Source organism: Pseudorca crassidens, chromosome 12 (assembly GCF_039906515.1).
Source record: "Pseudorca crassidens isolate mPseCra1 chromosome 12, mPseCra1.hap1, whole genome shotgun sequence".
Taxonomy (NCBI): Eukaryota; Metazoa; Chordata; class Mammalia; order Artiodactyla; family Delphinidae; genus Pseudorca; species Pseudorca crassidens.
In genome coordinates, this window is record NC_090307.1 from 77,977,118 (window position 1) to 78,003,446 (window position 26,329).

At 48.4% G+C, this 26,329-nt stretch overlaps 1 protein-coding gene across 2 annotated transcripts in view; it reads right to left on the reverse strand.

Moving 5' to 3' along the window:
* Positions 1 to 212: 212 nt before the first annotated feature.
* The window catches only part of TBX5 (T-box transcription factor 5), a 46,664-nt gene continuing 20,547 nt past the window's right edge, over positions 213 to 26,329 (reverse strand). The window contains exons 8-9 of one of the 2 annotated variants that reach the window (XM_067700698.1): positions 11,459 to 11,685; positions 213 to 2,338 (exon numbers count right to left, since the gene is read on the reverse strand). In XM_067700698.1, the coding sequence (XP_067556799.1) occupies positions 1,761 to 2,338; positions 11,459 to 11,685 (805 nt within the window). In that variant the 3' untranslated portion in view covers positions 213 to 1,760. Of the gene's footprint in view, positions 2,342 to 11,458; positions 11,686 to 26,329 lie in introns of both variants that reach the window. The other variant, XM_067700697.1, reaches the window with a different exon arrangement.

Consider the following 26,329-nt stretch of genomic DNA (forward strand, 5'->3'; position numbering starts at 1 on the left):
CCTTTCTGATGCCGACCCAAATTCAGTTAAAACAAGTATCTCCATTCCAGAGACCTAAACCAGTGGTGAACACACTCAGCTCCATTACGCTCAAGTACAGGATTGCAAATACCCCTGAGAACAACCGGAGAGCGCAGTTTCCTCCACCACATTTCCTCTCAAATCAGTCCATCGAAAGAACAGGGGAGAAAAAATGGGTGTTCAAGTCCCTGTACTTTTTTAAGCACATGGCATTTATTAGGCTTTAACTGGCACACAAATATACGAAACGAGTACTTAATTCTCACCCGCCCCCCGCCTTAGCAACATAAAAAGACATCATCACATAAAGACACTCACGTGACAAACAGACACACACTCTCACGTACTTGAACATACGCAGTCTCACGTATTACCCTGTTCTCTTTATTAGGGTCAGTTAAAAAAAACACAAAACAACACTTTTTTAATCAAGAAAGCAAAGCACATTTGAAAGGAAAAAAAAAACAAAAACAACGCAAACTTGGTTTTGAGTATCCATAAAATTAAAAGCTTTGGGCCAGATCCCATGCTGGATTTCATTTCAGGTTATTACTTAATTAGACCTCCTATTTATAAATAAATAGTACCAGTAAACTATTACATCTGAAGAACCCTGCAATAACATTTTACTTACACACTTTTTTTCATTCTGTTTTCTGCCTTCAGTAACCACAGTTTGGGCCTGCATTTGGTGCTGGTGTGATGTCTTTGGAGAACGTTCCTCAGTGAGCACGTCTGGCTGCTTCTTTAGGATGGTGGCTTTTGCCTTTGTATCCAGATTGGGTCGTCAGTGATGGAGGTTTGGAAGCTGGGGGCTGGCTTTGTTTTTTTTATCAGGACGAATATTTATTTTGGCTTTTTCACAACTCTTGTCAGCACAGAGCTTGCGCCTTGCTTATCACAGTTCTGCCCGCATGTAAACCGGGGCTTTTTAAGTTTTTCAAAGCAAGCTTTCCGGTCGGGAAGCTATAGGCCACGTTTTAGCGGGCGGGAAAAACACGGAGCCGGGAACACAGGGAGGGTCGAGTAAGATAGGATGCCAGATGGAGTCTGGTGTTACCCTCCACTGGTTGGTAGCAGGCGAAACTGGACTTCGTGAGGATGGGGAAGGGAGGACAAAATCGGAGACACCACATGGCAGAGGTAGGTAATTTCTTAGTCAAGGCGGAGGGTTGCGGATTTAGGTTTGGGGGTGGAGGAGTATTTGAGGGCAACTGCACAAATACATATTTTGAAACATACTTGCCTCAGACCTCCCCCAAAATAAGGGACTGGGTCCCGTTAAGAAAATGGAAAGAAAAAAAATATATTATTATTTATTATATAACAACGTCAACATTAACACCAAGACAGGGAAGGACTCTAACTACGCATGAGGATCAAACACTCCAGGAGGCAGGACTTTCTGGAGACCAAAAGAAAAGAAATCAAGGAGGGCATCTGGAGGTGGTGTGAATGTGGCCGGTTGATGAGTGTGGTGGGGGGGAGGGGCGGGGGGAGGCAAAGACTCATCTCCTCTTGGCGGTTTTTTAAGTCTTGAGACAAAACAAAGTCACATTTTTTGAATTGTGGTTTCAAGCGACTGATTACATCAGTGTTGGGGCAGGGTGGGGGGTTCTCAAGTGCAGACGTGAACATGGGGTGAAATGAGACATCTCGTCCTTGGGGTTCTCCCTGCGACTGTCCCTCTCCCTCTCTCCCCTCCCTCTGGAAATGGCAGTGAAGGAGTAGGCCTCGCCTTAGCTGCTGTCATTCCACTCTGGAACCATGCCGACTCCGTGCACGGCCGAGTGGTACTGATGCGGGGACAGGGTCCTTGGCACGCCGTGAGGGTACAGGAACTCTGACGCTTGAAGGCTGCCGGGGGACTGGAGGCCAGTCTGAGGCCCGCACTGCCTGACCACAGGCTGGTGGGCCATGGAGGTCTGGTGTTGGAACATTCCCTCTCCGAGCTGCGGGGAGCCATGGTTCGCCATGCCAGCCAGCCGGGGGACCAGGGGCCCCGAGGTGAAGTGAGCAGAGAAGTGCTGATAGGGTAGCCTGTCCATGGGCTGCACGGTGGTGACCGTGCAGCTGCTGTACGAGGACATGCTGGGCCAGGCGTTGCAGCTAATGTCCTCCAGGCTGGGCACGGGCTCGCTGGGTGGCACGGAGCTGGCATACATGCAGGCCTGCCGCTGGGCTGACTCTGTCCTATAGGAGGCACCCAGGCCCTGCTGCTGGGGGTAGCCGGAGCGGTAGAAAGGGTCCTCTTCACTGGGCGACGTCTCCATGTAGGGCTTCTTATAGGGATGGTCTGTGGTGGAACATTCTTCATCTGCTGAGACAGGAGGACAGACACCCGTGAGGCCAGATCAGCTACCCCATAGCTCAAGGCAGAGACAGCCATCTGGCCCAAGGACAGAAGAATTAAGTCCGGAAGATGGTTGGCTCCAACCTCCATTCTGATAAAAAGAGGGTGGACTGTCACGGCTAAGACTTTGGGCTACGGAGTTCTAAGCAAACAGTTTGACCTTTCCAAGCTCAGTTTCCTTTTTTTTTTTTTTTTAATAATTTTCAGTATATTCCCTCAATAGAACATTAATGCAATCATTAGAAAAGATGCTTTGTATAGTTTCTAGTAAACTGGGGAAATTGAGCTCAGTTTCTTCATCTGTAAAATGGAAAGGGTCATGACAGCACCTCCTAGAAAGGGAAGTGTTGACAATGAAATGGGAACATATAGATTAAGTACTTAGTCCAGAGCTTGGTACAAGGGAACACTCAGTAAATAACAATTATTATCTTCCATCCTCCCCAGCATGTGAACTTCATGAAGGCAAGACATGGTCTGGATTACCCATCACTGTATTCCCAGAACCTGGGACGTACCTAGTGACAAAAATAATAACAACAGCATCAACAGTAACAGTAACAACACATACAGCATTTACTCTGCCTGGCACTCTTCTGAGTACTCTCCACGAGGTCACCCGTTTAATCTTCTCAACAACCCCATGAGGTGGGTTCTCTCAGTCTCCTCATTTTACAGATGAAAGGAGACACACAGAGGTCAGGAAACATGCCCAAGGTCTTATATGGCTGATAAACAGTGGAGCTAAGATTAGAATCCTAGGAATCTCGTGACAAAATTCCTGTTCTTCCATGCCATGCTAGACAGAAAGACACGCAGCAAATACTTGTGCAATGGATGGAACAGTGGATGGAAAAGTGGATAAATGGACGGGAGCCCGAATGAATCCCCGTCACTGTTTCATCACTGAACAAGTCACTTCCCTTCTGTAAGCGCTAATTAATCCCTAGTGGAGAGCAGTAGAGAGAGTTCTGTCTCTGAAAGAGGGTCTTCCTTAACCACTTTGGGGTCACTGACCCCTCTGGGGACTAACAAAAGAGCTGGGCTCTTTTCTGTCCCAGAAAAATAAACTGAAACACGAAGTTTTGAGAACTGTATGTATAGACCAAAGTGATGCACACAACTTCAGGGGCTCAAGGACTCCCTAAAATGCAGACCTCAGGTTAAGAAACTTAGACATGCGTGAGTCTGAATCCAGCTCTTGTACTTAATGTCGGTGTGACACTAGCAAGGCATCTGCCATCTCTGAGACTCATTTTTATCACCTTTGAATCAGAGTTAGCAATACTTACCTCACTGGGCAGCTAAGGAATAAAATCGAGCATGTAAATCTCCTGATACCCATCACCAAGGGCAGCTCTTGTTACCAGGGTAACACCACCTGTGTCATGGCAGACCTCGTCTGTAATAACACACCTCCAGGTGTTTCCTTCAAGGGAAGCAATGCTTGGGAGTTTCTACCAAGATGTAAGCCTCATACAGATTCATTCCTTGGCTGGAATTTTACTCCCCAAACTGGAGATTTTTCTTTCCTCACTTCCAATCTCTTTCTAATGAATAACGTTAAGAAATATGCCTGGTTGGGCTTCCCTGGTGGCGCAGTGGTTAAGAATCCACATGCCAATGCAGAGGACACGGGTTCGAGCCCTGGTCCGGGAAGATCCCACATGCCGCAGAGCAACTAAGCCTGTGCGCCACAACTACTGAGCCTGCGCTCTAGAGCCCGCGAGCCACAACTACTGAAGCCCACGTGCCTAGAGCCCGTGCTCCACACCAAGAGAAGCCACCGCAATGAGCAGCCCGCACACCGCAACGAAGAGTAGCCCCCGCTTGCCGCAACTAGAGAAAGCTCGTGTGCAGCAACGAAGACCCAACGCAGCCTAAAATAAATAAATTTATTTAAAAAAAAAAAAAAGAAAAGAAATATGCCTGAGTTTGGCAAGTATAAAGAGAAATGAAACACTGGGACACTCCCACAACTGTCACCACTGTGACGGTTGATGGCATGTGGGCAGGACGCAGGACTAAGTAAGGAAAGAAAGAAGAGCCATGATTTATTAAGCACCTACTAAGTGACCTGACTCTAATCTCCTAGAGTCGTTCCTCAAGGCGGCTGCTCTCGTTCTCATCTCTTAGAGGCAAAAACTGAAGCTCAGAGAAGTGACTTGCTCAAGGCCACGAAGCTGGGAAGGAGCAGAGGCTGGAATCAAAGCTGGGTCTGCTTCACCTTGCCGACCACAACTTGCCTCCAAGCTCTCTCGATTTCTACTACGCAACGCCACTCACTCAAGTCATCCAACAGATACTGACTGAGCCGTTACCGAGTGCCAGGTGCTAGTCAACTGGTAGCTGTGGTTCTGCTCCGCACACATCCTTGGCCCCTCTCCATCCTCCCCTGCACGAGGGCAGGACCTGTAAGGGCAGGAGGCTGACACTGTGTGAAGAGCAGGTGCTCCTTGGATGTAAAGCTCCAAGTCAGTCATTCTCCCCACAGGAAGTCCTACGGCTTCACCCTGGACTATAAACCAACAGGTGTGGGTTCCACCAAACCCCTCTACTCGCATCATTCTCCAAGTGATACCCCCAGGTAAGTCAAAAATCTCCCCAAATAACACATATCTACACAAAAGTTGTACCCACCTAACAGCAAGCAAACTTATTTTTAACTAGACTCTTTCTGCGACACATCTGGGACCCGTAGGATGCCCAAACATCGGTCTAAAAAAAAAGTGAAAAATGCAGTCCTCACTCTTCCAGGTGTTCTAGCTACATGGTGCCAACCATCCAGATGTTTGAAGACATTCAGATGAGCAAGCGTCCACGTTTTTTCACTTTTCAACCGGGCGTTTTGAGGGCGTCTTAAAGACACTGCTTCTCTTGACTTATTTCTTTGTTTGTCCTGGCCACCTCCTCCCTTGATCCCTTCCCTCTATTCTTCCTTCCACCCACCCCCTAAGGTCCATAAATCTGAATGTTTCCATTGTTGCTGGAATCATAACCTTTGGGTTTTCCATTTAACCAGGGCGTTCCCCTCTTCAATAATAGAAAGTACAGCTGCAGGGTACCCTGGCAAGAGAAAAAAAAAAAAAAAAAACAAGGCAAACTAACCATTCCCGAGTTTCTGATCCCCTTCCAGACTGGTTACAAGTAAAGAAGGAAGAATAATATGAAAAGGGCCAGAGCACATTTTGGAAAATCGTAAAATTACACATTCCAATCCTTAATACCCCAAAAATCTGATGCAGAGTCCTAAGAAAAACTCAATGCTGGCTTATTGATGGAAACAGGACGTGAGCATTCTCCAGTGCCTCTTGGTTCTCATCTCACTGTAAAGAAATTCCAAAGCCAGGATCCAAATTTCACGTCGATCGTGATAAATGCTTGGGATGTAATCTCTGTGTTTATTTTCGTGACGGTTTGGTTTCTATCTTTTTATTGGGAGCCTGATAACTGATCAACAGCAAAGACCTCTGTCCCAGACGAGTCCTGTTTCTCTTCCACGGTTGGGGAATGGGCTGTAGTCAAGGGTCAAGTCCTCAATCAGATGAGTCCACGGCTTGGTTTCAGAAAGTTGCGTAAGGGTGGTCAATTATACTGATATAATGTCCCGAGCCCAGAGGAGTCTCTTGGACAATAGTAAACCTCTTCGTGATTCTGACCACGGATCACCACACGGCAGTGTGAAAAACCCTGGTGCCTTGCGTGTTTCTGGATGTTGTCGATTCTGGATAAAGTGACTTTAATGATGAATCCAGAACACAGATCTTAGGGCACAGTTACGTCTCTGACTCACTGGCTACGTGACCTTGGGCGAACCATTGGACCATTCCAGTCTCAGTTCTTGTTTGTACGTGGGGATAATACCTACATTTCATGTAGGAATTGAGATAATAACAGTGCAGTCTAGTTTCTATCTTCCTCGTACCTAAAGTAAGTATTCAAATCTTATCTGCCCAAGTAATGTGGGTCGACTCTGTTTTCCCCCTTGGAAGATCGGACAGATGGCTCTGTGAAGGTCATCCAATACTTGAAGGTGTTCGGGTGGCTTCCAGAGCTAGAAAACTCACAGAGCTGCTTGCAAATCACTGATGCCATTGAGTAAATATTGTCACCATTCCCAAATGGGTCATTTCCCTTGCTGCTGGAGTTCATTCAGATGAAAGACCGTGGTGGAGTCTTCACAGACAGACCCTGGAGGTAGAGCAGTGAGCAGCCACTCCTCAGCTGAGTGACCTTCAGCAAGTCAGAAGTAGGACTCTAATTCAGGCCTTTGGACTCCTCAAACAGTGCTCCTTTGGCTAGATGGCCCCAACCTTTCAGCCTTCATGCAACCCACTGTGTTCAGAGAGTATGACAAGGTGGTAACCTTGACACTTAAGGATGGATGGATGGATTTGTGTGTGCGTTTGTCCCCACGCTGTTAGCTCTTAACTTTAAAGTGCAAAGAACTAGGATGGTATTGTGGGCAGATCCTAGATTGGGAATCAAAAGACTCCAGTTCAGATCTCAGCCACTATCTGAAGCCATGAAATGTACTGACTTGCTTACTCTCTGTCTCCCACAGCGAGAATACAAGTTTCCTGGGATCAGGGACCTTTTCCATCGTGCTCTCCCCTTGTCTTCAGCACACAGCACAGTGCCCAGTACAACGTAAGTGTACTGTTAATATCTACTTGATGAACGCATCCCGGATCGGCCACTCACCAGCCACATAACCTTGGGAATCCAAGCTCTTAGTCCTCTATTTTCCCCCCTGCAAAATGGGGATGGGAGGGCATCTCCCACGGCTCAAAGACTGCAGTGAAGATCCAGTAAAGAAAAGGAGGTAGAATCGCTCTACAAACTACGGAGACTGAGAAGATGCAAAGCCCTTTACTCTCTCCGATTCCCTCTCCGTACCAGCGCAGAAAATGGCTTTGCTGAAATCTTTATTTGGGTTGCCTTTGGTTTCTAACTGTGGGGAGGGTAGTCAGGGTGGGAGGGGGAAAGAAAGACAGACAAGTGCTCTCCCAGGCCCTGGGGTCCTGGATTTGATTGAGTGGCATTGATAAAAGACCTTCCCAGCTTTTTTGGCTCCAACCATCGAGAGAGATAGTTTGGAGACAGCCGGGTCCAAACACAAGGGGCCCTCTGGCCGGCCTGGCCCTTTGACATTTCATTGGGGCTGCCTCCTGGGCTGGTTGGAAAGGAGACAGACAATGAGGGGAAGTCAGATAGTGGGGCAGTCAGGGGCCGGGTCGGGGGAAGCCACCCATGGAGTTATCACTTAACGGGAGTCCCAAACTGGAAGGAAACCTCGGCTGATTCCTTATCACTTTACAATGGAGGTTGATGATGAATTGCTTTTTGTCGTCTCCGAGGCAGGCAGGCAGGACAGACCGAGCTTGGCTGGAATGTTCTCTGTCTCTGGGAGCTCCCTTTTGGGGGGTGGAGGGAGGTGAGAAGGGCAGAGGTTTCTGCAGAGGTGAAAAGAGCCTGGCACCCCGAGTGCACAGATCTCAGTATGTATGAATTTGGGGCGGAGCGGCTCACTAGCTGGGTGACTCTGGGCAAGTTTCTCAATCTCTCTGAGCCCCAGTGTACGCGTCCGTGAACGAGGGGCAATTCTTCACCCTGTTATCTTCAACCAGTCACGAGGTCCTGACTCTCCCGACATCGCCAGCTCTTCTCCACACACCCCGGCCTGAGCCACCGTCATCTCACACCTCAGAGCCTGCAACAGCCTCTGAACGGGGCCCTGGCATCAGTTCTATCACAGCAAAGTGACCGCCTCAAAGCACAACCTGAATCCTGCCACTCAGGGGTTCAGACCCCTCCAATGGCCGCCCATCGGTGTTAGGCTAAAATCCGAACCCCCCAAAATGGCTCACAAGGGCTGGCGTCGTGCTAGCCCCTGCCTTACTTGGCAACCTCCCCTCCCGTCACTTTCCCCTGCTCTGCGCTCCAGCCACCCTGGCCTCCCATCCACTGCCCCAGTGGGAGCGGGCTCCCCATCTTCCGAGGGGCTGCACGCGTGCTCTTCTCAACGCCTGGACACCCATTCGGCACCCCAATCTCCTATCCAACTCCCACTCTCCGCAGACCTCAGCTGAAATTCTCCCCTGATGCCCTAGCCTAGTCCAATCGATACCCCACTCGGCATTTTGTTAACACTTTCCGTATCTCCGTTATAGCATTCGAGCATTCGATCGCCACTGTCATCAAACAAATCTATAATAAGTCATTGAATGTGTGAGCTGCCTGCAACCGTGTGAGTTTCCCAAGGGCAGGGCTAGCTCACGTTCAATAGAGGACTTACAGGTACCAGGCACTCTTTTAGGTGCTCTACCTGGATCATCTCATTTCATCTGCTAACGATCCTGCGGGGTAGGTGCTACCGTCATCCCCATTCTGCAGAAAAGGTAGTTGAGAAAGCTGAGAAGCAACTGACCCACGGTCACACTGCTGCGAAGTGTCAGCCGCTGGAACATACGGCAACGGACCAGCCACTGACTCTAGCTTCCCCAGGGGCCGCCTCAAGTGGATCCCAAGTTCACTCGAGGATCCCGCACAACACCCCCACGCAAACCAAGTCCTCACATCACCCAAAGAGGGTCCCGTCAGGCTTGCGTTCAAAGCCTCCACCCTGCATCCTCCAGGAGTGCGTTTACAAGGATGCTGCTGTAAATGCTGAACTCAAAACAGCGCCCTGATTCTTTGTAACTTCCTTCTCTTCTGCTGGTCTGGCATTAATTTAATCGAAAGAACTCTTTAATTCAAACCTGGTGAGCTCTTAATCAGCGTGTTCGACCCAGCCTCAAGAGCAGATCTCTGGTGGACGATGAAATTTGGAGACCGTAGCCCATAAGCAAAGGTAATGGAGGCAGATAGGGCGGTGGTTCAGGGCCCAGGCAGAGTCTGCAGACCAGGCTTGGGTTCAAATGCTGCCTTCAAGAACCATGAGCTCACAATTTTCCCTCTGTGGGCCTCAGTTTCCCCGTTTGTAAAGTGGGTTAATAAGAGTACCTACTTAATAACGTTCTTGAAAAGGCTGTGGTCTGGAACCTAGGCAGGGCACCCTTAAATATAATATAAAACAGAATCTCTGTGCAGGGACCTGTGTTTCATGGGACATTCTTAACCCCTGCTTGTGCCTGAAGAGGCATGTTTGCAGGCATCTGGTCTCCAGCCCATCTGGCAGCGGTCGTGCTGGGAGTTGGGCCAGGGGGCCTGATGGGGTGATATTGCGCAGGACTTCCAGATCCAAGGAGCTTGGATGGGCTTCAGGTAAGTCTGGGAAGCTCAGTCTCACCCAAGTCAGCTCCCCAGCCCCAGGCTTGGAGCCATGATAGCTCTTCCCTCTTTCAAAACGTGATTTCAGTAAATGTCAAATCACCAAACCGTGATCCTTTCCTGACGTCACCCCCGTTCCAGAGAAAGCTGCAAAAGCATCCTTTTCTATTGGTTCTGGTTAGTGAGTTGTTGGGTTTTGTTTGTTTTTTTAAAGAAAACCCATGGGGGACTGCCCTGGCGGTCCGGTTGTTAAGACTCCGTGCTTCCACTGCAGGGAGTGCGGGTTCGATCCCTGGCTGGGGAAGTAAGGTCCCACATGCCATGAGCACAGCCCCAAAAAAAAGAGAAAAAAAAAAAAGGGTCCAGGCACCAGGCACTGGGCTTTGACAGGCGTCGTGTTGGCTGCTAGGGCTGTGAGGCCCAACAGGGCCACTCTAAAGATGGAGCCGTGGGCCTGCTGGAGCGAAACAGGGCCGGTTTATTAAGTCAACCCTGTGCTGAACACAGGACAAGCATGATTTCATGTCATCTTCACACCGAGTCTATGAGACAGGTCCAATCACGGGCCCGAACCTATAGATGACTTTTAGTGATGTTTAGAGTAACTTTTAGTGATGTTTGCTAAGTAACTCGCACCTAATCATAAACATTTGAAAATGGCAAAGGTAGGATTCATCTTGCTTTTCTGACTCTGAAGACCACAGGCATAAGCACGAGGCTACATGGCCCCCTCCCCTTATGTCTGTTATCCCAGACCTTCACCTAGATAAGCAGCCTTCTCTTCACTTCCTCCCAGGACTCACTTTCTGGAGGGATACCTGCCACTTATTCCTTCATAGCTGTCACCCAGCTTACCAAGTACCAACTGCTCTAGGGAACTTAGCATCACTTACAAAGGGAGAAGTGACACACAGCAGGGCTAGGACGCCTGCCTGAGGTCACACAGGAAGCTGGGGGCAGAGTTGAGACTCAAATCTGTTTCTCTGGTCCCACTGCCCGCATCAACGCCTTCAATTCTGCCTCGAAAAACTGTCAGAAATTTCGATTCTGCCTCGAAAAACTGTCAGAAATTTCCTTCCTTAACCTCCACTCTGGACTCAGATAACTTAGGGAAAAAAATCATCCATTTCTCATTTAGCAAAGGAAACGAGGTTGTGTCTCAGACCGCAGCCTAGTAGATTTAAAGAGGGGATGCACAGGAGAGAAAAATCTATTGTGATTTTGTTCTCTCCCTCCCTGCCTTTTTCGGTATTGATTTGATCTGGAAAGGAAAGAAGAGCTCAGAATCCACTTGGGAGAAACCCTGCACGTGAACTAAAGGGCACATCCAATTCCAAGGAGGTTCCCTGGAAGCACACTCCCTGACGACTAGTGGCAACATAAACTCAGCTTTATCCTTTTGGGGCAATACTTCCTCTTCAGCTTCTAAAAAGAATGAGGCCACTCTAAGTTCACGAAAAGGTATCTACGATGCATTCTAAAGTTTAAAAAAATGCAAATTGCAAAACAGATGCAGTATGATATCAACTGTTAAAACTAAAAGCAAAACTCTTTGTATTTGTGGGTGTGTGCAAGTGTAAATAAATAAATGGGTCTGAACATTTCAAATAAGTTTTCCCCAAGGAAGCGGGGGGACGCATCAAAGGAATCTTTAGCTTTACTTGAATGGTTTGAATTTCTTGCAATCTCTTTGTAGTTTTGTATTGCTTACATTTTAAAAATAAATACACGTAGTTATGTGTACTTATTTTTTCAAGGAAAAGAAGGAAGAAGTACAGACAGTGGCCAGGACGGCAGGGCTGTCACACTCACCTTTCCTCTTGGTGCAGTGGTAAATCTGGCCATGCTCCTGGGGCAGCGGGTACGGGTTGGGTGGGGGTAGGAGGTCCTGGGAGGGGCCAGACACACCATTCTCACACTGGTACTGGGATCCCAAGTTGGACGAGGCAGAGAGAGCTCGAGGCTCACTGCTGAAAGGACTGTGGTTGGAGGCCACTTTCTGTCTCACTGTGCTCCTGGGAACCACGGGATATTCTTTACTGAAAGAGAGAAGATGTGAAGTATCACTGATCAGTGGCCTGATAGAGATCCTCCCACTGGCTGAACCACAGGGTCAAAGACTCTACCAGAAAACTCACAGAATAAGAAACAAAGGGATCTTTGATGAATGAATAATCCAGTTATACTCAAGTGCATCCAATGCATCCTATCCTATACATATATATTTAGTCACCACTTTTCATGTCTTATACATTAGGCGAGTAGATTTATGAATAGTTCTATACATATGCAGAAAGATAAATGAGCACCCCCAGTTCAGACCCCTCTCAACAATCAATAAACACACATGGCAGTTGAAATATTTCAACCTATTCTAGACGTCTTTGAATTCCCTAATTCAAAAGCTAAAGAGCTGAGAGCTCACTGAGACTTAACTTCTGGGTCTCCATCTTTAAAATGGGGCTGTGGCCTTTGCCCAACATTAGTAAAGAATGGTAGCTGACCACCTGGGGTGGCCACGTAAGAACCTAGGTGACCCTAATCTGAATAGTTTGCTCCTCGTGCCTTAGACTTTCCTTTTGAGTTGCCGTACTTGTCGCCAATGACATAACACTTAACTTCTCCGTGCCTTGTTTTTCCCATCTGTAAAAAAGGGATAATGAAAAACCCCAGGTTCAAAGGGTTATTGAGAGAGGAAATTAGTTAATACACGTGAGAGGCTTAAAACAGTGTTTGGCACAACAGATGGTAGCCATCGGCAGGACTGTCACAGTTTTGGAGGCAGAGTAGAGGGAGAGAGAGAGGGGGAAGGAAAAGGAGAAGAAAAAGGAGGACAAAGGAGATAGAGAAAAGAGCATGGAGACTAAGACCAGGCAGATCCAAATTCAGGTCCCACCTCCACCACTCACAGGCTTCTGGGCCACAACCTTTCTGAGCCTCAGTTTATGACGCCATAGGTACAGCCTCCTCCAAAGTGCTCAAAATCTGGTCCCTCACACTCATAGGATCCGTCCTCCACATTCCCTTCCCTTCAGCTTTCAGACCATTTTTTTCCACATAAGAGTTTGGGAAATTCAACAGAAACCTCTCCTGGAAAGGAAGAAAGAGGTGCTGAGCATCACAAGAGTCCCAAAGGAAGCCAGGTGGGTGGGGGAGGGATCAGAGTGAGAGTTTGCAAAGGAGCTGAGAGGAGGGACAGCTCAAAGGTACAGGTAGAATTGAGAGAAACATCCGGGGTGTATAAGAAGAGAATGGCCCAACCCATAATATTCCCACATGCACAAAGAGGAGGGGGCTGCCAACGTTTGGGATGGGGGAAGGAAACCTTGTTCAGGAGAATAACTAGTACAGTGTGTAGGCTGATGGAAGGGTGATTTGCCCATCTATTCTGGAAGGCAATATGATATCACCCTTTTTTTTTTTTTTTTGGTCACGCCACATGGCTTGTGGGATCTTAGTTCCCCGACCAGGGATTGAACCTGGGACCATGGTGGTGAAATCCCTGAGTCCTAACCACTGGACCACCAGGGAATTCCTGAGAGCATCCATTTTTAAAAATATACAGGGACTTCCCTGGTGGTCCAGTGGTTAAAACTCCACGCTCCCAATGCAGGGGGCACGGGTTCCATCCCTGGTCAAGAAACTAAGATCCCGTTTGCCATAAGGCGTGGCCAAAACAACAACAACAGTAACAATAATAATAATAATAATATACAATAACATGGAGCGAGCAATCCCATTACGAAGGATTTTCCCAAGAAGCCATCAGGTCAGTATCCAAAGATGTAAGTATGAGGATTTTCTCTGCAGCACTGTCTGTAACAAGGGAAAAACCAGAAATAACCTAAATGTCCTCATTAATGGTAGCGTCAGCTTTGATAGAGCTAAACGATGGAATATTATGCAGCCTTGAAAAGGATGAGAAGGCTGGATATGCACAAATTCAGAAATCTGTGTGAGCTGAATTAAGTTAAAGAAGGGAGAAACAACATGGTCTAGATTATGAAATGAATCCCAGAGGTTCCCTCCAGAAGTTGGGGTTACGGGAGACTTTTTATTTTTTTATTTTTTTTATTTTTTATTTTTTTGCAGTACGCGGGCCTCTCACTGTTGTGGCCTCTCCCGTTGCGGAGCACAGGCTCCGGACGCACAGGCTCAGTGGCCATGGCTCACGGTCCCAGCTGCTCCACAGCATGTGGGATCTTCCAGGACCGGGGCCCAAACCCGTGTCCCCTGCATCGGCAGGCAGACTCTCAACCACTGTGCCACCAGGGAAGCCCCGGGAGACTTTTTAGATCAACTTATTACTTTCTGTACGTCTGCACGGCTTGGCTCTTTTTACAGTGAGCGCTTACGAAGTTTAGATGAATACTTCCATGTTGAAAACAATCATTACTATTACCATCAGTTACCTCTCAAGATTGTTGAAATTACCCAACAATACACTCTAGAAAATGTCTGGCACATAGTAGAAACTATCGTGACTGCCGTTACAAAATGACTCGTGCTTTCAGCCCATAAAATTTCTCGGGAGGGAGCAGTGCCATAAGCCTGTCTGTCTCCTGAACTTGGAGATCTTAACTTTGGGGAAAAACTTAGGGGTGTAAACTTAAGATTTTCAAAATGATATCTTTGTTTTCACTAATCTTGAATTGGAATTTAGTATTTCTTTCTGTTTGGGTGTCAGCAACAAGCCACAGTTCAGTTAGCAGCCCTAGCGACTGTCATCAACAGAAACAAAATAGCTTCACATCCCGTTGCAGCTGTATGTGTCTCCAGACACCATTTATGCTCATGATGACTACAAAAATACAGTCGTTTTTGACCTGCCACTAGATCCTGTTACTTAAGACGTTCGTAAAGTGCGCATATGACTATATCACCATTTAGTAAAGAGTTTGACAACTATATTTGAATATAACTGGCTTCCTTGGCAATCAATGCAACTTATTTTACACATTTAATCAGATTAATCTAAGAAGTGATCCCTAGGCTTCACCAGACTGCCAGAGAGGCCCCCGGCCTGAAACAGAGTAAGGACGCCTCTCTAGAAGAAATATGTATCAGGAAATCGCGAACTTAGCTGTGATTTTTGCCATGAACCGACTATATTTTAACTTATTCCATTTTTAAAATGAATTCTTTATCTAAATATGTTTTGCCTCACTCTGAGTAGTAATATACATGCAATGAGGGGGTTTGGGTACTAGTTACAGTTTCTCTAATGCAATTTAAAGTAAATACCTATTCAAATCAAAAGGTACACCTGGGGCTTCCCTGGTGGCGCAGTGGTTGAGAGTCCGCCTGCCGATGCAGGGGACACAGGTTCGTGCCCTGGTCCGGGAAGATCCCACGTGCCGCGGAGCAGCTAGGCCCGTGAGCCATGGCTGCTGAGCCTGCGTGTCCAGAGCCTGTGCTCCGCAACAGGAGAGGCCACAAGAGTGAGAGGCCGCGTACCGCAAAAAAAAAAAAAAAGGTACACCTGAAATCATCTTGCATATGAAGAGCACTACACCTAGCACATTTTGAAGAATGCTGCATCCGCCCACTTCGCCTCTCCATGACCCTATGAAGTGGGTACTGCTTTAGTCCCCATTTTACAGATTAGAAAACTGAGGCCCAGGCAGATTAAATAACTTGTCCAGGATCACAGAGCTACAAAGAGACACCACCAGATTTCTAACCCAGCTGTCCCCGAATTACTTGTGGCCAATCTCCTACTGACTTCTTTCCATTTTAAAACATAATATGCTTTTGGGGGTGCGGGTGTTTGGGGTCCAAGACTCCTCTCTCACTTCTCCCATCCCTCAGGGGGATGACCATGTCCATCCTGGGCCCCCGCCTTTGTCATCTGAAAGTACGTCAGAGTAACCAGGCGGGGGACAATGGCGTATCTGCCAAGTTTCCATGAGGCTACAGACACCCTCACGACACCCAGGGGTCTCCTAGCCCAGCTTTCCCGTGGCCTGTGTCATCTCAGAACTAAAGATGGCGCCATCCTGAGCAGCGTCACTGCTCAGACTCTCCTTCTGGGGCCAGGAGGCTGAAAGGAATGAAATTAGCTTTACAGTTCTCCCTTGGTTGCTGAAGCTGCGTAATGGAAAGAAAAAAAAAAAGAAGAAAAGAAAGAAAAATTATAATAATAATAAAACATAAAAGTTGTCAAATCTCACTGGCAATTCTATTTAGGTCTTGCTTAGTTCAAGTACTGGACTGTCAGAGAGCCAACAGGAAGGGGGGAATCTCTTTTCATTTGATATTCTTAATGGAGACCGTTATTTTTTTAATTAAAGAAAATAACTCTTAAAAAATGTTGGCTGAGGGAATTTACAAGAGAATGTATCAATGGACTCCGTGGAATTCTCCCTTCCAGCACTGCCAAATTGCAAAATTACTCCCTGGAAAGGCCAAATTCTGCTTTTGATTACTAACACTCACAGAAGTGGGAAAGGCATATTATCCCAATAACCACTTGTCCCTCTCAGTTTGTTCCTCTCTGAAGAACTTGAAACATCATTCCCACCATCAATCACGCACATCTTTCTTGATGCCTGAAATGCAACATCCCCAAATCCATCTGACAGGTGTCAAGATTGAGGCATGGAAGAGTAGAGTGACTTCTCAATCAGGATGGGGCTACAGAGGCAAAGAGGAGAAAATGGTACCAACAAACAACATTGGCATCTTTTTTTTTTTTTTTTGGCCACAATGCTTTCGGGATCTCAGTTCCCTGACCAGGAATCGAACCCATGCCCTCGGCATTGAAAGCGCCGAGTGCTAACCACTGGACCGCCAGGGAATTCCCGGGATTGTTTTTCCTGGACTCATCAATGGACCAATCAAAGGAACTCAGTGAGTAGCAACACAGCAGAAGCCTCTAACGTCCCTATGACGAGAAGATAAACTATTTTCCTCCACAGTTTGAGAGCATCATTGAAGAACCAAGGATACCAGAGAATTAAAGTGAAAGTTGAAAAGCCCTCGTGCGTCTGGGAAGAGGGCAGCAACTGGGGACTGTTTTTCCACCACCCTCATCCTCGTCTTCCTCTTCAACGTCCACGTTGTTCTCTCTGTGCGTCCTAATGTCCCAGCTACTGGACTGGTTGACTTACATGCTTTCTTTCATTTGATCCTGGCAAGAATCCCATTTCATCACTACGATTAGCTTTACTTTAGAGATAGAGAAAATGAGGCTCAGAAAGGCTAAGCAACTTGCTCCGGATCACCCAGCTAAGAAGAGGTAAAGCCGAGCTGCGCTCCAGGTCATGGCTATTCCAAAGCTCTTGCCAACTTATACCTGATAATAGGGAATTGCTGCCTTCCCATCACTGCTGGGATGACACAACCATTCTGTTACATAGAGTATCCTCCTCTGTGATGCCAGAGTTAGATATTGGCTACACCAGGCACCATCAACCTTTACCGGTCAAACTGTCAATCAATCCTGCTTTACCAAATGTCAAATCCCTCTGCTCTCCGCCGTCTCCTGCAGACACAGACGCGCTCTGCCCAGTCTGGACACCAACCAGGGTCCTGAGTCCCTCAGCTCACTCTGGGTGTCAGGGCTGCAGACCAGCTTCTCCCCAGCTCCGCCTCCCTCCCACATTCTGTTCCACGTGAGCGGATGCCATGAATGACACCATCGTCGCCGGGTCTGGTTTGTAAAACGTTACAAGGGAATATTGAAATCCAAGGCCAAACGGCGACGCAGCCTGCTAACGAACGGCCCCGAGAATGTTTTCCACTGCAGCCGACTGAATTGGCCTTTTCACGGGAGCGGGTGGCAGAGGTTCTGGGGTGCTGGGAGGTTTCTGTTGTTTTCCCCTGGCGATGCCTACCCAGTTTCTGGCAGCCTTTCTCAAACGACTAAAGCAGCGCACTGGGGCGAGGCTGGGGACTGCGAAATCTCTGTTCTCGAAGAGCAAACTCCCCCTCTCGCTAGCACTTCAATCTGCTATTAAAAGGAAAAGGGGGGCCCCAAAGTCCCATGAGAGTCTTCCCGGTTTATTAACTTTCTGATACGCTTGGGGAAGCGATTCTGATCTAACGCGTGTGGACACTCAAGGGACAGGAGGCAGCTCACCCCAAGTGGGTTCTTGCCCTGCAAATAACGAATCGCTCCCTCCTCGTCTACAAAGTGCTTCACGACCGCTTTATGACTCGGATCTCACCACACCACTGAGCTGGAGAAAAGCACGGTGGACGCTGCTCCAACTCGCTGGCGAGGCCATGGGGACACAAAGAAGTAAAGGGAATTTCCCACCATTGATTCAACCAGGGTTGTCTGATGTAAGCGACAGCAAGAAAATCAAAGACTGGGACTTCCCTGGCGGTCCAGTGGTTAAGACTCTGAGCTTCCACTGCAGGGGGCACTAAGATCCTGCATGCCACATGCCGCGCCAAAAAAAAGAGACTCAAAGACACTGCCCTCTCTAGCCATGAGCACCCACCATTTATGACAACTTTGGTTGGCAACCTCTTAAATCTCATATATATAAGTTCATACCAGGGTGGTCATTTCAAGTTGCAGCTCTGAAGTTAGGTTGTGTGGGTGTACCTTCCTTTGGTACCCAGCCACCAACTTGGCCACTGTGGGGCTGGCTAAATTCTTCCTTTCTCTGAGCCTCAGTCTCTCGTCTGTAAAATGGGAATATCAGATTCACCGCCTCTCAGGATGGGCAAATGATACAACGTTTGGAAAGGCTTAGCATATATTTCAGACACACTGCTCAATGAACACGAGCTTATAAACCACACAATTATGTTTTGAAGCAGAAGTTCTTACCTTGCAAGGGCTTCAACTGATCTATGAATCGCCCCCCCCAACCCCTAATAGCAGATGAGTAGAGCTTGTCAGTTTTTCTAGGGAGAGGTCCATACTTGCATCGGTTACTCTGAAGGGGTCTGAGATTCACAAAAAGGTTTTGAGTAACACTACAGAAGCAGCCCCAGAATCGAGAGAAAAGTGCTGGACCAGTTATGTGGGTGATTCAGGATATCTCCCTCTGCCTCAGTTTCTCCCTTTGCAGATGGGGATAACAAGGCCCCCGTCACAGTTGAGTTGCGAGTCCCAAGGTAAAAGCTGGATGTGAAGCTACAGTCATGAAAGATCAAAGCAAACTGAACCTGTGGCGGGCTCTTAGTAATAGTACATGAGATAGTATTCCCAGGTATCTAGTACTAAGTTGAAGAGCTTAATACTTTACCGATTTTAGTTTTAGTTTAGTTTTGTTTTGTTTTTAATGACTTTGGAGGGAGGATGAGAAGGTAGAGGGATGCCTTCTGAGGCTGGGCCTCGGTGCTTCTGGAAGCCAGAGTGAAGAGGGACTGGGACTAACCTGGGACAGGGACCTTTCTGAAACTGCTTCCTGTACTCAAGGGGTTGTGTTAAGGCCTCCTGTGTTCTGAAAGGAAGCACGGGGGCCCCTTGGTCATTTGCAGAATGACGGTCAGTGAAATGATGACCTTAAAGTCACCCCAAAGCAGCCACTTCTGCAGGAATACTAAATGTTCTGTGGACTAATATAAAAGTCTGCCTCTTGCTAACACATGTATATGGAATCTAAGAAAAAAAAAAAAGGTCATGAAGAACCTAGGGGTAAGATGGGAATAAAGACACAGACCTACTAGAGCATGGACTTGAGGATATGGGGAAGGGGAAGGGTAAGCTGTGACAAAGTGAGAGAGTGGCATGGACATATATACGCTACCAAGTGTAAAATAGCTAGCTAGTGGGAAGCAGCCGCATAGCACAGGGAGATCAGCTCGGTGCTTTGTGACCACCTGGAGGGGTGGGATAGGGAGGGTGGGAGGGAGGGAGACGCAAGAGGGAAGAGATATGGGAACACATGTATATGTATAACGGATTCACTTTGTTATAAAGCAGAAACTAACACACCATTGTAAAGCAATTATACTCCAGTAAAGATGTTAAAAAAAAAAAGTCTGCCTCTCCCCCTTAAAAAAAGACCAACCAACCAAAAAACACCTATGGGGTAATGGGTCTCTAGGAAAACAAATTCCTAATGTGAGAACGTTAACCACTATGATGGGACAGGTGAGAGACAGGGCTTAAGGTGGGGATGGGTAGAGAGAGGGCAATCTCTCCAGAGAAGTGCGTTTCAAACGTGGCTGCACCCTGCAGTCACCTGGGGAATGTTGTTTTAAATACTGATGTCATTGCTCTGCGGTGCAGCCTGGACATTGGGAGTTCTAAAAAGCTACCCAGGAGGAAAAAGCCTTAAGCAAAAGGGTAAACACTGTATGATTCCTTTTATATAAAATTCGATCACAGACAAACCTAACCTACAGTTTAAAAAAATCAGAATATCAACTGTTTCTGGTGGGAGAGTGGAGGAGGAATTAACAGGGGAAGGGCCTGAGGAAACTTTCTGGGGTGAAGGAATGTTCTATATCATGATACGGGCTTGGGTTTCACAGGTATGGCTATTTGTCAGGATGTGAATGGCGCACTTAGTTGTGCATTTCGCAGTATGTAAATTTTACCTGAAATAGACAATCACAAACAAAAACTGAATCCTAGTTAATGGTATGCACGCTGAAGTACACAAGGGTGGAAGGTACTCAGGTCTGCAACTGAGTTTGAAATGCATCCAAAAAACAAATAATGTGGATGGATGGATGGATGGATTGGTGAATGGATAGATTGGTGGAAGAATAAATGTACGTATGAATTGATAAATGGATAGATTGGTAGGTGTATGGATGGATAGACAAATGGACAGATTGGTGGATGGATGTGTGATAGAGCAAACGTATAGCAAAATGCTAATTGCAGACCCTAATCAGTGGGCATATGGGTGGTCACCGTACAATTCTTCCATGTTTTCTATATGTCTTACGTGTTTCATAATGAAACACTGGGACACACTCCAGGAACTCCTAATAGTCAGCCAAAGTTGACCACCAAGTAGAGAAAAGGGTTCTTTTTTATAAAACAGCCCAGCACAAGAGCTCTATTTCCAGAAAATAAGATCACACATTACCTGCATGTCTTTGCTCATTCTGTAGGGCCAAAACAAATTACCCAGGTGTGACCAGGGGACCCTTCCACAGATAACTTGTTACAGGGCAGTTTCGGACCCCTTCCCTAGAGCCACTGATTCGGAACCTCTGAGGTGAGACCCAGAAATCTGCATGTTTCACGAGCCTCCCCACCCCCAGCTAATGCGACGTCTGCCAAAAGTTTGAGAAACACGGCTTCAGTGTGGTTTGCCCTTAGACACTATCCCTGAAGAGCAGGTTCGCTGAGGCAGGGGCTGGGGAGGACAGAGGTGGGTACAGTGTTGCAGACGAATGGGAAACCTTAAACGATGGTGGACATGATGGACAACCAGGACTCAGGATGGGACCCCTTGGGACAAACCTCCATTCACAGGTTAGGCTGGCTTGGCCTCCCAAACATAACCCCCCTCTTGTTTTACATAACTTCACAATTTCCTGAGAGAAGCCACGTGCCTAGCCAAAAGTACAGCAAGAAGTGGGGATTTAACGCCATCTCCAGGACGCTGTCTTGGAAATCACGCCTCATTAATTGGACTTCCCCATCACCTTTAACCACAAGCATGAGGATACAAGAGCGCTGAGCCTTGCATTTGAAAAAGGCCATCTGAGGTTAGGGAGCTGAACATTCATTTGAAATCAGGAAGGAAGGGCTGGAAAAGGAGGGACGGCTCCAGTAGAAGGATTTTAACTTTTGAAGGGTCCCGGACCCCATGAATCCCTTGAAATTCTTTGACATTTTTTTCTATTTATATATTTTGAGTTTTTCAGCGTTCCTTGCTAATCGGATTTTCCAACGGGATCTTAGATTCTGATTAAGAAGCCCCGCCCTAAAGGTAGGAGAGGAGGAGGTGACATGCGGTGCAGAGGTGGGGGACAGTGGTGGATTTCCCACGACGGTGGAGAGACGTCGACGGCCTGGGGCTGACAAAACCAACCTATTGGCTCTACCTGGGACATCCTGGGCTCTAAGCTTTTCTATCCGCTCTCTGGTTGAGGGGCTCAAAATCCAGGCCAGCCAAACAGAGACTCCAAGTACCCCAGCTCTGGAGATGACTTCCTGCCCAGGTATCGGCAGTCCAGTAAAAACCTGAGGAAGTAGAGGCAACCGCAATTCTCCCACGAAGAGCTCTGAAGCCACCACTGCTGCACTCTGCTAGCCTCCCAGTAACACCCAGTAAATGCTGTGTATGCTGCAGAGACCAGGCGCTGCTCACGGCCACTCTGTGGGCATTAAAGCAGGAAGTGCCCAAGGAAGCACTTTGCTGCCGCTTGTTCAGATTCTGGGGCTTGTCGTTCCAAAAAGACCAGTGGCGGCCTGGCAGGGCGGAGGGGGCATTCTCTCCATCCGAAAGAAACAAAGCTCACGGCCAGGCCTCTGCACCTTAACTGGCAGTCAACCTGGCCTCTGGTTTCACGAGGGGAAGGACCCCATCTCAGCATCTAACATGACCCAGGGTCACTCCAGGCCAGGGACCGTGCCAGGCACTCCTGGGCACACTGGGGCAGTGTTAAAACATGTGCGCACACTCCTTGACCCTCCTTCTATCGAGAGGAAGGATCCCTGCCCTTCCTCCTGGAATCTGGGCCCATCTCATTGAGTCCCGTTCAACCAACAGAACGCAGCAGAAAAGACACTATAGCTTCCCAAGGTCTGGTGAGCAAAGACGCTGTGGTTCTCCAGGGGCAGCCTGACACCACGGAGGGAGCCTAACTCCCCTGAGAGCACCATGCCGGACAGGTCACATGCACACACTCCAGTGGACAACCCAGGTGGGCTCCCAGCCGAAAGGCAGAGTCAACTGCTGGTCGTGGGGTGTGTCATCTGGGACGTCCAGCCTTGTCTGGCCTTCAGATACCTGCCGTCCCCACCATCACCGGACAGCAAGCAACAACCGCCCAGAGGCATCCTTCCCAAATTCCCGACCCACAAATCCTGAACTAAACCCAAGTGTTTCCCTGGGACTTCCTGCTTCACCTCATGCACAGGGACAGCGAGCGATGCCTGGTCTTTCCGCCATAAGTAGCACTGAGGGAGCATTCCTGAGGGCTAGCAGGTTGCAAGCGGATGAAATCTGGAGCGCTGTGATGGCCTCTGAGCTCCCCATGGAAGGACCGAGGCTGCCTGTACCTCCTCCCCTTGAGTGGGCTGCGGAGGCGTCGGAAGCTAAGTGCTACAGCTCTGGCTGTCCCGGATTTAGTCTCACACACACACAGCGGACGGCACAGCTCAGAGCGCAAGGCTTCGCAGCCGGTCCATGTGAAATTTAGCAGTAATTCGTTTCGTAGCAATAGTAATTAGGACACCCGCATTACCTCGTCTCATCCTTGCAACAGCTGTGGAGGTAGGTTCTATAATTATCTCCCATTTTACAGATGAGGAGATAGAAGCCCCATGGAGTAGGGGAGCCCCGGGGCTAATCAGCATGGTAGCCTGGACCCCAGCTCCAGAGCCTGCTTTTCCATCAGTGGACCCTGCCCCTCGATGCACGGATTCACCTTTGCATCCCCTGGACCTGGCATAGAGTAAGCCCTGAACGAATGTGTGTTAGCTGAAGAAGCAAGCAACAGATCAAAAACTGAATAAAAGAGTATCTGGGCCACAGTTTCCCCTTCCGCAAAAGGAAGAAGGTTGGACCAGATGACACCTCCCGGGATCCCTTCTACCTCTAGAACCCCACACTTCTAAGGAACAGTGTTCCCTGTCATAGTGCCACGCCAGCCGGCTTCCAGAGATCTTCAGAGTCTGACGCCTCCTCCAGAGCCCAAGACAGGTAGATCCCTGTGCATTCCTTCCCTGATCCAACGCAGAAAACCCTTCCTCCCAACAGTTTCAAATCCCATTGCTGGGGCAATGCCTGGACCCCATCCTCTCCATAAAGGTGCCCTCCCCAACCCCAGGGCCCTGGCCTCGGCCCCATAGGCCAAGGAAGTTCCTGTTCACCTTTGACAGTGAAGCTCCCACACTTTCTCATTAAGGTGAGCATTTATTTAGGTGCAACTCCCAGATGTCTGCGATGTGCATATCACCTTGACAACGTCCACCAGCTGTCCTGCCATTTAGTTAACATTTTCCTTAAATAATCAGCCTTAACTCTCCTTCCTTCCTCCCTCCCTCCCTCCCTTCCTCTTTCCTTTCCTTCTTCCCTGCCTTCCTTAGAACTTAGTCTCGGGGACTTCGCTGGCGGTCCAGTGGTTAAGACTCTGCGCTTAGTGGGCGCAGGTTCAATCCCTGATCGGGCAACTAAGATCCTACATGCCTCACGGCGTAGCCAAAAAAAACCCAACTTAGTCGCATTCTAAACAATACTGTCTATGAAATCAGCCTGATGCAACTGTGTGTCTGTGGGCACCTTCTAAAATCATCTCATCTCTCACCAGGGGAGGGGGCACTGCAATTTGGGAAATATTGGTTTTTAGGGCTAAGAAGTTTGTAAGCCGCAGACTAACCTTTCAAAATAACCTTGGCATGTATTTTAATCAGCCGGCTAGAGGCAGGATTTGTGGAATGATTTTATTCTCTTCTTTGTGCTTTCCCTTCGCGCCCCCATTTTCAGAATAAGCAGTTACTACTTCTGTAACTAGAAACCGCACCTCAATGTTGGAAAACTAAGACACCCTCTGCGTGTTCCAAACACAGACTGCTGGGTGAAGAGAGAGGAGAGGGCGGTGAGTGCCCAGACATTGGCCAAGCTAATCCCAATGTTATTTATGTGGGATCACTGCGAGTGAAGGCTCAACCCTCCTTAACCCCACCCTTCTCCCTTCGTCCGATTGTTGGAATTAGAGGAAATTTCATTCCTCCCGCTTTGCTCCCTGAGCCAGCTGTCACCGGGTGTGTGGGGGACAGGAAACAGGATTACAAGATCAACAGTGAGCCTGCCGTTCCAGCCAGGCTGTTATCACAGCCGTCTCCGGAGAGCCATCTTCCCCACTTGTCACTACCTACTGCGAGCTGGGAGTTGGGACCACAGCCCAGAATAAATTCTGAACAAGGGTAAAACTGGGAGTCATGAGGAGTTTTCCCCAGCTTGGATCATTTTTTGGAGCGTGGTCTAGGAACCAAGCACTCTTCAGGCATTTTCTCACATAATTCTCGCAAGAACCCCAGAAAGGGGAAGCTATATTTATTTATGCCCATTTTACAGATGAGGATACTGAGGCTCCGTGGGGTGAAACTGCTTGCCTGAGGTCACATGCCGATAAACGCAGAGCAAGGATTGAACCCAGGTTTGTCTGACTCCAAAGCCTATTGGAACCTCTCTGCTCCCTCTCCTCCCCAGGGGCCATCTCTAGAGAACTGGGCACATGACTCTGTCCACTCCCTGTTCCCCAGCACAACTCCTAATGCGGCCACAAAGACACACGTGGCTCGGAGGCTGAGAGTTTCGATCCAACACGTCAATCACTGACTTCTGAGGACCAACCGCCTTGCCTTCCTTCCATCTCCAAGGGCCTACCCGGAAAGGACCCCTCAGCCAATCTGCAGTAACTAGGGGACGGTTAGGGCAGCCCGTTCAGACCAAAGTATAGTCATCTGCCTAAATATCTAACCAGCCATGTTGTTCAGAGCTGTAACAGAGAGTCCCCAGGATCGCTGACATGTGAGCTCTCAAACACCTGTCCCTCCCCACCTGCCTTTCCTCTGATGTCCATCATCTGCCCAATCAGCTTCCAGAGCACAGGGGCCCCGGCCTGACAAAGGAAAGCAGTGAGGGCTCTTGGGAACAGACACACCCTGACTACGCAGTCTGTGGCCAGGGGAAGCTTCTTGGAGGAAGAAATAGCTACAGGGAGGTTTTAGTGATGGGCAGGAGATGGAAAAGGAGGAGAGAAAGACAGAGCCAGACCAACTGTGGTGTTCAAAGGGCCAAAAATAATGGAAAGAAGACAGACTTGGAGCAGCTCCTTCAGCATGATTGAAAGGGAGAGGGGACGCTGGTGAGGAACAAAGCTAGGGGGCGTGGCAAGGCTGGATGGGAAGGGCGTGGTCAACCACACCAAGGAGTCTGGACCTGACACTGAGAGCAATAGGAGGCCTGGGAGTGTTCTAGGCTGTGCAGGAAGCGTGTCTGATTTGCGTGGTACAAAGATGTCTCTGGCAGCTGCCTGGAGCACGTCCCCCGGGAGGGGAACAGAGCTGACGTCAGGTCTAAAGAGGTTAGGAGGCTGCAGCAGGCGAGGTCGGTGGTGGCTGGAATAGGCAGCCTGGATGGAGAAAGGAGGCGACTTGAGAGATATGATAAGAAGGTAGCATCAACAGGACCTGGTGACTGGGTAAGATTGAGGGGGCGATTCGAGCACCTTAAACCCATGATCCCACCTGCTCTTGACCTTGTGGAAAGGAAGGAAGAAGTGGGGGAGGGAAGAAGGTATTCAGTTGCAGGCTGGAACCAGTCCCTACCTGCACAGCCTGGACCCCTACCTGCAGGAGGACCAAGATGAGACTGTCCATCAACGGCAAAGCTGCTGTGATGACAGACGACCATGAGGATAGGATGGGGGTTTAGACGCCATAGAAATAAAAACTTGGCATCCTGAGCCTACGGCTGAAAATAGTTTGGCCTCTTTCACCTTTACGTGGTATTTGTTGTCAACTCTTCCAACGGCCATAGATTAAACCCAACTCCAGTTCTCAAATGTAGACACATAAAGCCAAAA